Source organism: Cicer arietinum, chromosome 4, assembly GCF_000331145.2.
Source record: "Cicer arietinum cultivar CDC Frontier isolate Library 1 chromosome 4, Cicar.CDCFrontier_v2.0, whole genome shotgun sequence".
Taxonomy (NCBI): domain Eukaryota; kingdom Viridiplantae; phylum Streptophyta; class Magnoliopsida; order Fabales; family Fabaceae; genus Cicer; species Cicer arietinum.
The window spans coordinates 47,814,703-47,829,513 of NC_021163.2; the positions used below are offsets into that span (position 1 = coordinate 47,814,703).

Genomic DNA, 14,811 nt, shown 5'->3' on the forward strand with positions numbered 1-14,811 from the left:
AGTTTTTGAAAATAAAATCTATATTAATTGAGATAGATATTAAGGAAATGGCATAATTAAATAAGAGTGAAAGTAGTTAACTTCATGAGTATTATTTTTATAATTGAGAATGTGTCCTAATTGCATGTATGTGTAGGATGGTCGGATTAACTATGATGAGTTTGTTGCAATGATGAGCAAGGGAAACCCAGAAGCAAATACCAAGAAGAGGCGTGATTCAATCTTGTTTTAGTAAGCAACTATGGGAAGATATTCAACGGAGACAATAATCTCTTTCAGCCTTGTATTATTAAAAAATTCCAGTTGCTGATGAGTGAAAAATCGCATCACGCTTGGTAGTTGTTTGGTTGGAAAGGGATATCCTATCATATGGGTGAGGAATGGGTTAAGGTGAAAATTGTAAAATAGGAGGGGGAAAAGAACTTAAACTAACCTTTGAAAATTGTAAAATTATGCTAGGTCGGTTGGTTATGCTTTTTTTTCGTTTCCTTGTAACATGTTTGGTATTGTATTGTAATTGTTGCTCACTTAGGAATCAAATCAAAAGGGTGTTTATGTGTTGTCTCTTATTCAGTACTAGGTTTAAATATTTGCATTGTTAACTTTAAATATTTGATTTTGAATGCAGTTTTTATCACTGACAGGAGATTATACATGTATATTTGTGGGGTTTAGTTAAACATTAAACAAAAAAATAGTGAATTGCCAACCCAATTTTTGAATAGTGAATAGTAAATCTCAACAGACACAATGAATGAATTACTTGAAACATATCCATATGCCAGTTAGAACAAAAACAAAGCCGGGATATAACCAAATTATGTGTACAATATGGTGAGTGCATGTGTTTTAGAAGAATGACAACAAAATAGTAGTCAAATAAGACGCAGATAGTGAATATGTGAAGTTCCTGCTTCAAAAGAATTCAACAGCCAAAAAACTATCAAATAGTAATACTCATTCAATCCCTTTGATTTGACGATTGAATATTATTTCAATTTTTTTAATGGCAATTGGCAAAAGAAAATTCATGCATGTATCACCCATTTCAAAATTGTTCGAATATATGAATGTTATATCTCACAATATCTTCGATATATCTTAGTTTATCCCCTATATATTCTAACAAAAACCATTTACAATTCATTTCAAGATACAAATAGCTGACTCTGCCATATCCATTTGCAATTCATTACTTGATACAAATATCTGACTTGCCCAATTGAATCGGGCGTCTCAATTCACAAACCAACACTAAAACATCATGTAAATTTTCTGCTACTCTTGAACTTGAATTAATACTCAATTCTGTAGTGTATCAAGGTGCATCAATATTTGAAAGCAGATTTTCAGTTGTGCCAATTCCACATGCTAGAGATACTACAAGAAAATGGACACTTAATTACTACAGTACAGTTTAGAATTAGAATTAAGTGAAACATAACACTGCTGCTGCATAGAGCTATACATATTATCAGTCTGCAAAGCATGTTTGGGTCTTCTAAAAAATTAACCTTTAACATAAATCTCCAAGTCCATCACAGCTAAGAATGAATGGTTTTTAACTACAAGGATGTATAAGCAGAATCTCTAATGAAACAGGTAAACATATGGATTTAGAGGAAGGCTTACTCAGACTTATTTAGACTTATACAGGCATATTTATGCTTATATCATGTGATAAACATATTTAAATCCACCAATAAAACTTAAAACAGGTCAGCTTTCAAAAATAGCCTTAGAAAACTCCTTAGCAGAGTAGGAGCAAGGGTTGAATTATAGGAGTGGTAGCTATTAGACATTGATTAAGACAGTAAATTTTAACAATTGCTAGCACATTAGCATTCAATTACTACTTTTTCAATCTACGCTAAAATATTTGAGTATGCTCTTGGGAAGTAATTTTTCTTGTTTCGATGAGTTCACCAAACTCAAGAAAATGAAATAATACCACAGTAATGAAATATTTATATCAGCTATATTTGAAATCAAATTAGAAGTTTATACCCAATAGATTACCTGCACTCAAAAGAGCAATATCTTCTTCAGATTTAGGTCTATACATCCCAAACATGGAAGTATAGACTGTATAGTTAATGTTATCAATCCTTGATAGAACAGCATACATAGCGGCTGACCCCTAAAAACACTATAGCAGATGGCAGAATTTCCCCTATTATGAAATTTTTTATATTTTATACTTCTATACATAAAAACTAAAAACTAAACTAGCTGTAATTGTAAAATGACAGCAGCAGTGAGACAGGTTGAGAATAGAAACCCAGGCACTGTTCTAGTGTTTTAAATTGAAAAATTCTTAAAATACCCCAACCAAGAAGCCGAAACATGTAAATTATAAATGCCTATTTGGAACTTTCGATCTCACTCTGAGGTGCAGCGCAACAGCAGCCACACTACACTAAACTGATCCGCTACTGCATGTCCTCTAGTGGCCACAGGCACCTCTACTGCACATCTATAAGTATAAAGCACTATCAACAACACATTGAACCTTTTGGATGCACACACAATAAACTAATCGGTAAAATAATCCCAATTAGCATAGAAAAATAAAGAAGGCTAATGCAACCCTGGATCAAAAGCTATAATACCCAGTTCCTTAAATTATTGAAATATTCAACTCACCCTTTAGCAATCTCCACAATCCAAACATCCTAGTACAACAAACTCACAAAACTGATCCGCTACTGCATGTCCTCTAGTGGCCACAGACACCTCTACTGCACATCTATAAGTATAAAGCACTATCAACAACACATTGAACCTTTTGGATGCACACACAATAAACTAATCGGTAAAATAATCCCAATTAGCATAGAAAAATAAAGAAGGCTAATGCAACCCTGGATCAAAAGCTATAATACCCAGTTCCTTAAATTATTGAAATATTCAACTCACCCTTTAGCAATCTCCACAATCCAAACATCCTAGTACAACAAACTCACAAAGCAACGAAACTACCTAATTACCCTTGAAGAAATTAGCATCAAGTAAACCTAATAAACATCTCATGCAGGAAAAATTAAATTCCAGTCCTCAAAATTGAATAATCACTTTTTCTTAAATAAGTAGTGCTAGCAGAAAAGTAACAATATCATACATCATAATCGTGCTTTACATTGATATATCAATAAAACTATTCAATTGCGAATCCAAACATCCATCAAAGTTATATATTAGTGAATTACCACAAAACCCTAACACAAGAAACCCTAGAAATTAGCAAAATAAATCGAGTTTTCGAAAGAAGCGCTTACGTATCATGAACTACTTGTCTTTAGTAGTAACACCGTACTTCTCCTGCATACGAGCAATTTCATCTTCCTTCTTCTTCTGATCAAACTTCTTACTCATCTTAGCATGCTGATAATAAAGAACGATGAGATATCGATTAGCGACATTGAAACCAGAGAGATGATCGACGGCAGTTTTAGCGTCGTAAATGTCTTCGTAAACGACAAAAGCGGTGCCGCGCGTGTCTTTGTTAGTTCCGATTCGGATCTGACGAATAGCACCGTATTTGCCGAATATATCGTACATTTCTTCGCTTGTTATGTTGAAGGGAAGGTTGCGAACGTAGAGGACGCGGTTAACTTCCGGTGGAAGACGTGTGTTTCCCTTCCGGAGACTGATTGTTGTCATGGTTGTTGATGGTTTTGGTGTTTGGATGATGAGAAAGTGAAGGAAAGGTTTCCGAACTTGCGAGAAAGTGAAAAGAATCAGTTTAATTGTTTGAGCTTTTATGTATATAGATCATGTTGGGTTGGGCTTTGGGTTGGGCCTACAAATCTCGTATGGAGATGAACTTTTAAATTGGAAAAGTTGGATTTAAGTATCGCCAATTAACTCTATATCGTCTTCATTAAAATAAAAAATTAAGTTTGAAATCTAAAAAATAATATTAAATTACTAGGTAATCCGTGCTTCGTACGGAAACTATTTTAATAAAAAAATTGTTATATTAATTTATTAATTAAAAAAATAATTTACAGTAAAAAAATCTAATCTTAAATCTAATTTAAAAACAGGTCAATCTAATTTATTGATGAAAAACATGACTCCATATACACCAGATTTATACGAGAATTAATCTTAATCTTCGTATATTTATTATTTATGTACTTAGTAATCCTTTGCGTACCTTGTACCAATATTATAATTAAAATAAATTGTTAAATAATAAAATGCTATATTATTTCAACACAATTAAAAAAATATTCAAGGTTACTTAATATTAAATTGTAAAAATAATAAATTAAAGAATTTAAATTATCCAAAAATTATATTGATCTTTATGTAACTATTTATTTGATTTAACAATATTAATAGAATTAAAACAAAACAAAAATTAATTATCTCTCTATATATATATATATATATATATATATATATATATATATATATATATATATGGAACTTTTTTATTCCACCTAAAAACTTAAAAATAGTTAATTTAGCTAAATTTTTTTAAACTTTTATTTGTATATTTAAATTAGTAATATAAATATTATTAGTATGATAAAATCTATATTTTTATTGATACTTTTGTGTTGTATATAAATATATATACAAATATTTTTATATAATAATAATAATAATAATAAAAATAAAAATAATTAATATGTTATTCGCGTGGGTGATATGGGTAAGTAAATTATGCGTTGAATTGCGACTCTACCAGCCACCCCAAAAACCCGAGTCCAATAAAAAAAAATTCGGATCTTAAAAATCAAAGGAAAAAAAAAAGGAGAAAAAATACGAGAAGATGACATCTCTCGCGAAGTAACCTGATAAAAACTTGTCAAATCAAAGTAAACACTCAAAATATAACTTAATTGTCAAATCAAAGTCAATACTCAATATAACTTCTCTCCAGCAAGACTTTGGTATTGAAGACTTGCTCAAGTGTCTTTATTATTTTATCCACAAAGTACTTTCGCACTTTTTTAAATTAATTTTAATAATAATTTTTATTTTTTAATTAATTATTTATTTAATTTTAAATAAGTATATTTTAAAATGTCAATAATATATTTTTTATAAAAATCTAAAAAATTCATCATTATCTTCAAACAAAATCAAGAAAAAACTAATTATTATTTAAATAAATTCATATTTCTATTTCTAACAACAACATCTTTAAATCCATAGCCAGCCGTCAAAGTCAATCATTTTCCCGAGGTTACGGATCCATTTTGCCGACTTCCCTTGCCTACATTGTTCCATCGACCTTTATGCAATAGAGTATTCCTGGTGAAACTATGTATTTGTTCGTGTTGCGTCTAGCAACTTTCTGGAGTATATGTTCACACGAATTACTTGAATGGTAAATTTTTTTCAATCTATCATTGTTATTTTATTTTATTTATAAAAAAAGATTACTATTTTGTTATGTATATATATTTTGTATTGTTTATGTTTCTTAATTTTGTCTCAAAAAATTGTAAATGTGTATATGTAAATTTCTATTCTCTTATATAACATTTGTCTTAATAACCTCACCCTTAGCAATCTCCACAATCCAAACATCCTAGTACAACAAACTCACAAAGCAACGAAACTACCTAATTACCCTTGAAGAAATTAGCATCAAGTAAACCTAATAAACATCTCATGCAGGAAAAATTAAATTCCAGTCCTCAAAATTGAATAATCACTTTTTCTTAAATAAGTAGTGCTAGCAGAAAAGTAACAATATCATACATCATAATCGTGCTTTACATTGATATATCAATAAAACTATTCAATTGCGAATCCAAACATCCATCAACAGTTATATATAGTGAATTACCACAAAACCCTAACACAAGAAACCCTAGAAATTAGCAAAATAAATCGAGTTTTCGAAAGAAGCGCTTACGTATCATGAACTACTTGTCTTTAGTAGTAACACCGTACTTCTCCTGCATACGAGCAATTTCATCTTCCTTCTTCTTCTGATCAAACTTCTTACTCATCTTAGCATGCTGATAATAAAGAACGATGAGATATCGATAGCGACATTGGCTGATAATAAAGAACGATGAGATATCGATTAGCGACATTGAAACCAGAGAGATGATCGACGGCAGTTTTAGCGTCGTAAATGTCTTCGTAAACGACAAAAGCGGTGCCGCGCGTGTCTTTGTTAGTTCCGATTCGGATCTGACGAATAGCACCGTATTTGCCGAATATATCGTACATTTCTTCGCTTGTTATGTTGAAGGGAAGGTTGCGAACGTAGAGGACGCGGTTAACTTCCGGTGGAAGACGTGTGTTTCCCTTCCGGAGACTGATTGTTGTCATGGTTGTTGATGGTTTTGGTGTTTGGATGATGAGAAAGTGAAGGAAAGGTTTCCGAACTTGCGAGAAAGTGAAAAGAATCAGTTTAATTGTTTGAGCTTTTATGTATATAGATCATGTTGGGTTGGGCTTTGGGTTGGGCCTACAAATCTCGTATGGAGATGAACTTTTAAATTGGAAAAGTTGGATTTAAGTATCGCCAATTAACTCTATATCGTCTTCATTAAAATAAAAAATTAAGTTTGAAATCTAAAAAATAATATTAAATTACTAGGTAATCCGTGCTTCGTACGGAAACTATTTTAATAAAAAAATTGTTATATTAATTTATTAATTAAAAAAATAATTTACAGTAAAAAAATCTAATCTTAAATCTAATTTAAAAACAGGTCAATCTAATTTATTGATGAAAAACATGACTCCATATACACCAGATTTATACGAGAATTAATCTTAATCTTCGTATATTTATTATTTATGTACTTAGTAATCCTTTGCGTACCTTGTACCAATATTATAATTAAAATAAATTGTTAAATAATAAAATGCTATATTATTTCAACACAATTAAAAAAATATTCAAGGTTACTTAATATTAAATTGTAAAAATAATAAATTAAAGAATTTAAATTATCCAAAAATTATATTGATTCTCTCTATATATATATATATATATATATATATATATATATATATATATATATATATGGAACTTTTTTATTCCACCTAAAAACTTAAAAATAGTTAATTTAGCTAAATTTTTTTAAACTTTTATTTGTATATTTAAATTAGTAATATAAATATTATTAGTATGATAAAATCTATATTTTTATTGATACTTTTGTGTTGTATATAAATATATATACAAATATTTTTATATAATAATAATAATAATAATAAAAATAAAAATAATTAATATGTTATTCGCGTGGGTGATATGGGTAAGTAAATTATGCGTTGAATTGCGACTCTACCAGCCACCCCAAAAACCCGAGTCCAATAAAAAAAAATTCGGATCTTAAAAATCAAAGGAAAAAAAAAAGGAGAAAAAATACGAGAAGATGACATCTCTCGCGAAGTAACCTGATAAAAACTTGTCAAATCAAAGTAAACACTCAAAATATAACTTAATTGTCAAATCAAAGTCAATACTCAATATAACTTCTCTCCAGCAAGACTTTGGTATTGAAGACTTGCTCAAGTGTCTTTATTATTTTATCCACAAAGTACTTTCGCACTTTTTTAAATTAATTTTAATAATAATTTTTATTTTTTAATTAATTATTTATTTAATTTTAAATAAGTATATTTTAAAATGTCAATAATATATTTTTTATAAAAATCTAAAAAATTCATCATTATCTTCAAACAAAATCAAGAAAAAACTAATTATTATTTAAATAAATTCATATTTCTATTTCTAACAACAACATCTTTAAATCCATAGCCAGCCGTCAAAGTCAATCATTTTCCCGAGGTTACGGATCCATTTTGCCGACTTCCCTTGCCTACATTGTTCCATCGACCTTTATGCAATAGAGTATTCCTGGTGAAACTATGTATTTGTTCGTGTTGCGTCTAGCAACTTTCTGGAGTATATGTTCACACGAATTACTTGAATGGTAAATTTTTTTCAATCTATCATTGTTATTTTATTTTATTTATAAAAAAAGATTACTATTTTGTTATGTATATATATTTTGTATTGTTTATGTTTCTTAATTTTGTCTCAAAAAATTGTAAATGTGTATATGTAAATTTCTATTCTCTTATATAACATTTGTCTTAATAACTCCGATTTTAAATTCACTAATAAATAGTCAACAAATTGTACATTTGTATATTTATATTTCTATTCTCTTATACAAGATTTCTCTTACTAACTCTATTTCTATTCTCTTATATAAGATTTGTCTTACTAACTCTATTTCTATTCTCTTAAATTCTCTCATAAATAGTTAATAAATGGTGTTGGCACATAGTTATATTAAATAAAAAATAATAATTTATTTAAGTAAATATAAAATTTATTTAAGCTTCTTAGCCATGAATCCAATTAAATTTCCAGAATATTGAAGAGAAAAATAATAATTTATTTTATATATGTCCATGTCCATTGTTTTAAAAATTCTTATTTCATCTAATCTAATTATTTAATTTTTTTTAATAATTATTATTTTTATTTGTTTAAAATTAAAAATATTATTTTATAATAAATTTTTTGGAAAGAAAAAAGATTCTTTGTAGAATTCAAAAAAAAAGGCATGGTGTTGGAGTCATACTTTTCATCGATAACATAGAGCTTATAAGAAATTAATTTTTAAGTTAAGTTATAATTAGATTTTTTAAATTTTTTTATTGTAAATTTTTTTTAAGTTAACTTATTTTTTTAATGTCAATAAAATTTACGAAATTCCTTCTTCTTCTGATCAAACTTCTTACTCATCTTAGCATGCTGATAATAAAGAACGATGAGATATCGATTAGCGACATTGAAACCAGAGAGATGATCGACGGCAGTTTTAGCGTCGTAAATGTCTTCGTAAACGACAAAAGCGGTGCCGCGCGTGTCTTTGTTAGTTCCGATTCGGATCTGACGAATAGCACCGTATTTGCCGAATATATCGTACATTTCTTCGCTTGTTATGTTGAAGGGAAGGTTGCGAACGTAGAGGACGCGGTTAACTTCCGGTGGAAGACGTGTGTTTCCCTTCCGGAGACTGATTGTTGTCATGGTTGTTGATGGTTTTGGTGTTTGGATGATGAGAAAGTGAAGGAAAGGTTTCCGAACTTGCGAGAAAGTGAAAAGAATCAGTTTAATTGTTTGAGCTTTTATGTATATAGATCATGTTGGGTTGGGCTTTGGGTTGGGCCTACAAATCTCGTATGGAGATGAACTTTTAAATTGGAAAAGTTGGATTTAAGTATCGCCAATTAACTCTATATCGTCTTCATTAAAATAAAAAATTAAGTTTGAAATCTAAAAAATAATATTAAATTACTAGGTAATCCGTGCTTCGTACGGAAACTATTTTAATAAAAAAATTGTTATATTAATTTATTAATTAAAAAAATAATTTACAGTAAAAAAATCTAATCTTAAATCTAATTTAAAAACAGGTCAATCTAATTTATTGATGAAAAACATGACTCCATATACACCAGATTTATACGAGAATTAATCTTAATCTTCGTATATTTATTATTTATGTACTTAGTAATCCTTTGCGTACCTTGTACCAATATTATAATTAAAATAAATTGTTAAATAATAAAATGCTATATTATTTCAACACAATTAAAAAAATATTCAAGGTTACTTAATATTAAATTGTAAAAATAATAAATTAAAGAATTTAAATTATCCAAAAATTATATTGATCTTTATGTAACTATTTATTTGATTTAACAATATTAATAGAATTAAAACAAAACAAAAATTAATTACTAAACTTAAAATTATTTGAATGAATACAAAATAAAATTTAGAACACTGATCTTTTAACAAATTAATTACTAACTTTAAATAGGTATATATATATATATATATATATATATATATATATATATATGGAACTTTTTTATTCCACCTAAAAACTTAAAAATAGTTAATTTAGCTAAATTTTTTTAAACTTTTATTTGTATATTTAAATTAGTAATATAAATATTATTAGTATGATAAAATCTATATTTTTATTGATACTTTTGTGTTGTATATAAATATATATACAAATATTTTTATATAATAATAATAATAATAATAAAAATAAAAATAATTAATATGTTATTCGCGTGGGTGATATGGGTAAGTAAATTATGCGTTGAATTGCGACTCTACCAGCCACCCCAAAAACCCGAGTCCAATAAAAAAAAATTCGGATCTTAAAAATCAAAGGAAAAAAAAAAGGAGAAAAAATACGAGAAGATGACATCTCTCGCGAAGTAACCTGATAAAAACTTGTCAAATCAAAGTAAACACTCAAAATATAACTTAATTGTCAAATCAAAGTCAATACTCAATATAACTTCTCTCCAGCAAGACTTTGGTATTGAAGACTTGCTCAAGTGTCTTTATTATTTTATCCACAAAGTACTTTCGCACTTCTTGCACATATTGGGTCTTTCTCCACATAGGAAGGGAGCCCAAAACCCAACATATCTTCCCTCACAACTATGTGGAGGTGACCGCCAAACCGGCGATCTCACAACAAGTTTCAAACTTGCTTCTCGGTAATGCCTTGGTCATCATATCAGCACCATTATCATCTGTATGAATCTTGGCCAATTCCAACAATCCAGCATCCAAAACATCACGTATCCAATGATACCTAACATCAATGTGCTTGGACCTAGAATGAAAGGTTGAGTTCTTACCAAGATGAATTGCACTTTGACTATCACAAAATAGCAAATACTTATCTTGAACAAAACCAAGCTCCTGCAAGAATTTCCTCAACCATAACAATTCCTTGCATGCTTCTGTAATGGCAATGAACTCTGCCTCAGTAGTGGACAATGCAACACACCTCTGCAATCTGGATTGCCATGCCACAGCTCCCCCTGCAAGCTTAATCAAGTAGCCTGAAGTAGACTTTCTGGAATCAATGTCTCCAGCCATATCAGAATCAGTATATCCCACAAGAGTAGGCTTATCACCTCCAAAACAAAGCCTCAAACTGGTAGTACCACGAAGATACCTCAAAATCCATTTCACAGCATTCCAATGCTCTCTACCTGGATTAGACAGAAATCTACTAACTGTACCAACAGCATGTGCAATATCAGGCCTTGTACACACCATTGCATACATTAAACTACCCACAGCAGATGCATAAGGAACTCGTTGCATATCTGATTTTTCAGCTTCATTGGTAGGACTCTGACTAGTACTCAATTTAAAATGAGTAGCAAGAGGAGTACTTACAGCCTTAGCATATTCCATCTGGAACCTCTGTAACAGTCTTTCAACATAGTGTTCTTGTGACAGCCAAAGTTTCTTCTTGTTCCTGTCACGCATGATTCTTATACCAAGAATCTGCTTAGCAGCTCCCATGTCTTTCATGGCAAATGACTCGCCCAATTGCTTCTTCAACCTGTTAATCATGGAAATATTTTTCCCAACAATAAGCATGTCATCAACATACAATAACAAGATAATGAAATCATCATCAGCAAACTTTTTAACAAAGACACAGTGATCAGAAGTAGTCTTCCTGTAGCCTTGCTCACACATAACTGACTCAAACTTCTTGTACCACTGACGCGGGGCCTGCTTCAAACCATATAGACTCTTTCTGAGCCTACACACATAGTCTTCTTTGCCTTTAACAAGAAAACCATCAGGTTGCTTCATGTAAATCTCTTCCTCCAAATCACCATGAAGGAAAGCAGTTTTTACATCCATTTGCTCTACCTCCAAATCAAGAGTAGCAGCCAAACTCAACACAGTTCTAATGGATGACATCTTCACCACAGGAGAAAAAATCTCATTGAAATCAACACCCTTTCTCTGTCTGAAACCTTTCACAACTAATCTGGCTTTATATCTTGAAGATGTAGAATTGTTTTCTTGCTTCACTCTGAAGATCCACCTGTTTTCCAAAGCCTTCTTTCCCTTAGGTAGTTTCACCAAATCAAAAGTGTGATTATCATGCAAAGACTTCATTTCATCTTGCATAGCATCCAACCACTTCTTCTTTTCATCACTCTCCATGGCTTCATCATAACATTCAGGTTCGCCTCCATCAGTCAAGGTAACATAGTCATCAGAAGGATACCTGGTGGATGGTTTCCTCTGCCTAGTAGACCTCCAAACTTGAGCTTGAGGTGGTTCAGGAGCATCACCAAGATCCTCATCTTGTGACATCTCATGTTCTTCTTCAGCATCATCATTAGGAACATCAAAATCATCTCCAAGCTGCTGATCACCAACATCACCATGTTGCTCATCATTCTGAACATTATTTTCAGCAGTATCCAGATCATGTGTAGGCATCCGAACTGGATCAACATCAGACAAACCATTATCAATCTCAGGTGTAGTCTTCTCCATCTTATCAATGTCTTCAATGGTTTGGTCTTCCATGAACTTCACATCACGGCTTCTAACAGCTTTCTTCTCAACTGGATCAAACAGCTTGTAGCCAAATTCATCCTGACCATAACCGATAAAGATGCACTGTCTTGTCTTCCCATCCAACTTGGATCTCTCATCCTTTGGAACATGCACATATGCTTTGCAACCGAAGACACGCAAATGATCATACCTGACATTCTTGCCAAACCAAATCTTGTCTGGCACCTCAGCATTCAAAGCAGCTGCAGGACTCAGATTAATAACATGCACTGCCATGTACAATGCTTCACCCCAGAAATGCTTAGGCAACTTTGCTTCAGAAAGCATACACCTAACTCTTTCAATCAATGTCCTGTTCATTCTCTCTGCTAAACCATTCAGCTGAGGGGTTTTAGGAGGAGTCTTTTCATGTCTGATACCGTGCTGCTTGCAATAAACATCAAATGGTCCACAATACTCACCACCATTGTCAGTACGAATGCATTTCAACTTCTTGCCTGACTGTCTCTCCACCATAACATGGAACTCTTTGAATTTCTCCAGAACTTGGTCTTTTGTCTTCAAAGCATAGACCCAAAGCTTTCTAGAACAATCATCAATAAAAGTAATAAAGTAAAGTGCACCACTAATTGACTTTACCTTCAACGGGCCACAAACATCAGAATGCACCAATTCAAGCAACTCTGACTTTCTTGAGGGATGATGTTTCTTGAAGGATACTCTAGTCTGCTTACCAGCCATGCAATGAGAACATTTCTCCAACTCTGCACTCTTTAATCCCGGAAGTACATCCTTTTTAGCTAAACAATTCAGCCCCTTTTCACTAATATGACTAAGCCTGCGGTGCCACAAAGAAGCCTCCATATCCATGAAATTCACACTGTCTTTAGCAACCAATGCTTTAGTCCAATACAGTTTATTAATTTTCTCCCATCTGGCCACAACTAAGTTACTTCTGGTGAGTTTCCATTTTCCTGAACCAAAGTGATTATCAAAACCACCATCATCAAGCATCTGCACAGAGATCAAATTAAAGCGAACATCTGGAGCATGTTTGACTCCTCTAAGCAACAACTGCACTCCCATGTTGGTCTGCAAATAAACATCACCAATACCAACTACCTTGGACACACCATCATTACCCATCTTCAACACTCCAAAGTCACCAGAAGTGTAAGATGTGAAGAACTCCTTCCTTGGTGTAACATGCAGTGTATCACCACTATCAACAATCCACATGCTCTCATTTGATACAAGATTGACTGAGTCATAGTCACGGAGAATAATCAGATCATCACAAGTAGCAATAGTAACACGATCATCATCATCATGATTCTTATCTCTCTGCTTACTGTTATTGTTTTTGCTCTCCCTTTTCCATATGAAGCAGTTCCTCTATATGTGCCCCATTTTGTGACAATAATTGCACTCCACATTCTTGTATCTGGACTTGGACTTACTTCTGTTGTTCTCTCTACTCGCACTTCTGTTATTCTGTCTATTCCCTTTCGGTTCCTTTCTTTGACTTCGGCCCCTGTTCTCAGTGACAAGTACCTCGGAATGAGATGAAGTACCTTGTGCCTTCCTTCTCATCTCCTCATTAAGAACACTTCCCTTTACACTTTGCAAAGAGACAACACCATCAGAAGCTGAGTTTGTAATTGAAACCCGAAAAGTTTCCCAAGAATCTGGTAGAGTATTCAGTAGCCATAGTCCCAACACTTCATCATCAAATTTGATACCCATACCTGACAATTGATCTAGGAGCCCTTGAAAATCATTTAAATGATCTGAAATAGAAGTCCCCTCCTTGTACCTCAAATTCATCAAGGAGTTCAACAAATAAAACTTATTATTCCCTGATTTAGAAGCATACAAAGATTCAATCTTCTTCCACAAGGATCTTGCATGTTCCTCATTAGCAATGTGATTATAAACATTGTCTTCTACATATTACCGAATAAAACCACAAACCTGCTGATGTTCAAAACTCCAATCGTCATCAATCTTGGATTATGGCTTCTCAATAGCAAACACAAGAAGATGCAAATTCTTCACAAATAACATATCCTTCATTTTTCCCTTCCATAAGTGATAATTAGTGCCATTCAAATAAATCATTCTATTTGTATTTGCCTCCATCATTCAAACAAGTCAAACATCCCCTTAACCAAAGAGCTCTGATGCCACTCTGATGGGAAATTCAACAACAAATATAATAACAACTCTAACAGAGCAATATGCAGCGGATAATCAATTTCCCAAACTTGCAAGAATCTGTGAGGAGCAATCAACAAATAATCACAGCAACTAAAATCACTACCACAAATGACACAATAATTTTTAACGTGGAAAAACCTTCTCAATGTGAGAAGTAAACAACCACGAGACCAAACCAGTAATAGAGCTCCACTATGATCAAAATATGGGTA

At 31.7% G+C, this 14,811-nt stretch overlaps 3 protein-coding genes and 1 long non-coding RNA gene across 5 annotated transcripts in view; 1 reads left to right on the plus strand and 3 right to left on the minus strand.

Moving 5' to 3' along the window:
* The window catches only part of LOC113786293 (uncharacterized), a 1,511-nt gene extending 947 nt beyond the window's left edge, over positions 1 to 564 (plus strand). The window contains exon 2 of the long non-coding RNA XR_003472444.2: positions 137 to 564. This is a non-coding gene — a long non-coding RNA (uncharacterized lncRNA). The remainder of the gene's footprint in view (positions 1 to 136) is intronic.
* A 473-nt stretch (positions 565 to 1,037) lies between these two features.
* LOC101508039 (splicing factor 3B subunit 6-like protein) lies at positions 1,038 to 3,745 on the minus strand. Of its 2 annotated transcripts, XR_003472441.2 has the most exons (3): positions 3,279 to 3,745; positions 2,647 to 2,749; positions 1,038 to 1,380 (listed from the first exon to the last, which is right to left on the minus strand). XR_003472441.2 is itself a non-coding variant. In XM_004497744.4 (2 exons), the coding sequence occupies exon 1, from the start codon at positions 3,661 to 3,663 to the stop codon at positions 3,289 to 3,291; it is 375 nt and encodes a 124-aa protein (XP_004497801.1). In that variant the 5' UTR covers positions 3,664 to 3,744; the 3' UTR covers positions 1,038 to 1,380; positions 3,279 to 3,288. The 2 variants fall into 2 exon arrangements, 1 of the variants encoding a protein (XP_004497801.1); XM_004497744.4 differs by lacking the exon at positions 2,647 to 2,749 and having other exon boundaries at positions 3,279 to 3,744.
* Positions 3,746 to 5,979: 2,234 nt separating this feature from the next.
* Positions 5,980 to 6,390, minus strand: LOC101508352 (splicing factor 3B subunit 6-like protein). The gene has a single exon (XM_073367402.1). The coding sequence runs from the start codon at positions 6,304 to 6,306 to the stop codon at positions 5,980 to 5,982; it is 327 nt and encodes a 108-aa protein (XP_073223503.1). The 5' UTR covers positions 6,307 to 6,390.
* A 2,308-nt stretch (positions 6,391 to 8,698) lies between these two features.
* Positions 8,699 to 9,120, minus strand: LOC113783910 (splicing factor 3B subunit 6-like protein). The gene has a single exon (XM_027333577.2). It carries the CDS (start codon positions 9,035 to 9,037, stop codon positions 8,699 to 8,701), a length of 339 nt encoding a protein of 112 aa, XP_027189378.1. The 5' UTR covers positions 9,038 to 9,120.
* Positions 9,121 to 14,811: the final 5,691 nt, after the last annotated feature.

Excerpts from the sequence above, each read along its gene's own strand:
- LOC101508039 (XM_004497744.4), bottom strand. The coding sequence starts at position 3,663 with ATGACAACAATCAGTCTCCGGAAGGGAAACACACGTCTTCCACCGGAA.
- LOC101508352 (XM_073367402.1), bottom strand. The coding sequence starts at position 6,306 with ATGACAACAATCAGTCTCCGGAAGGGAAACACACGTCTTCCACCGGAA.
- LOC113783910 (XM_027333577.2), bottom strand. The coding sequence starts at position 9,037 with ATGACAACAATCAGTCTCCGGAAGGGAAACACACGTCTTCCACCGGAA.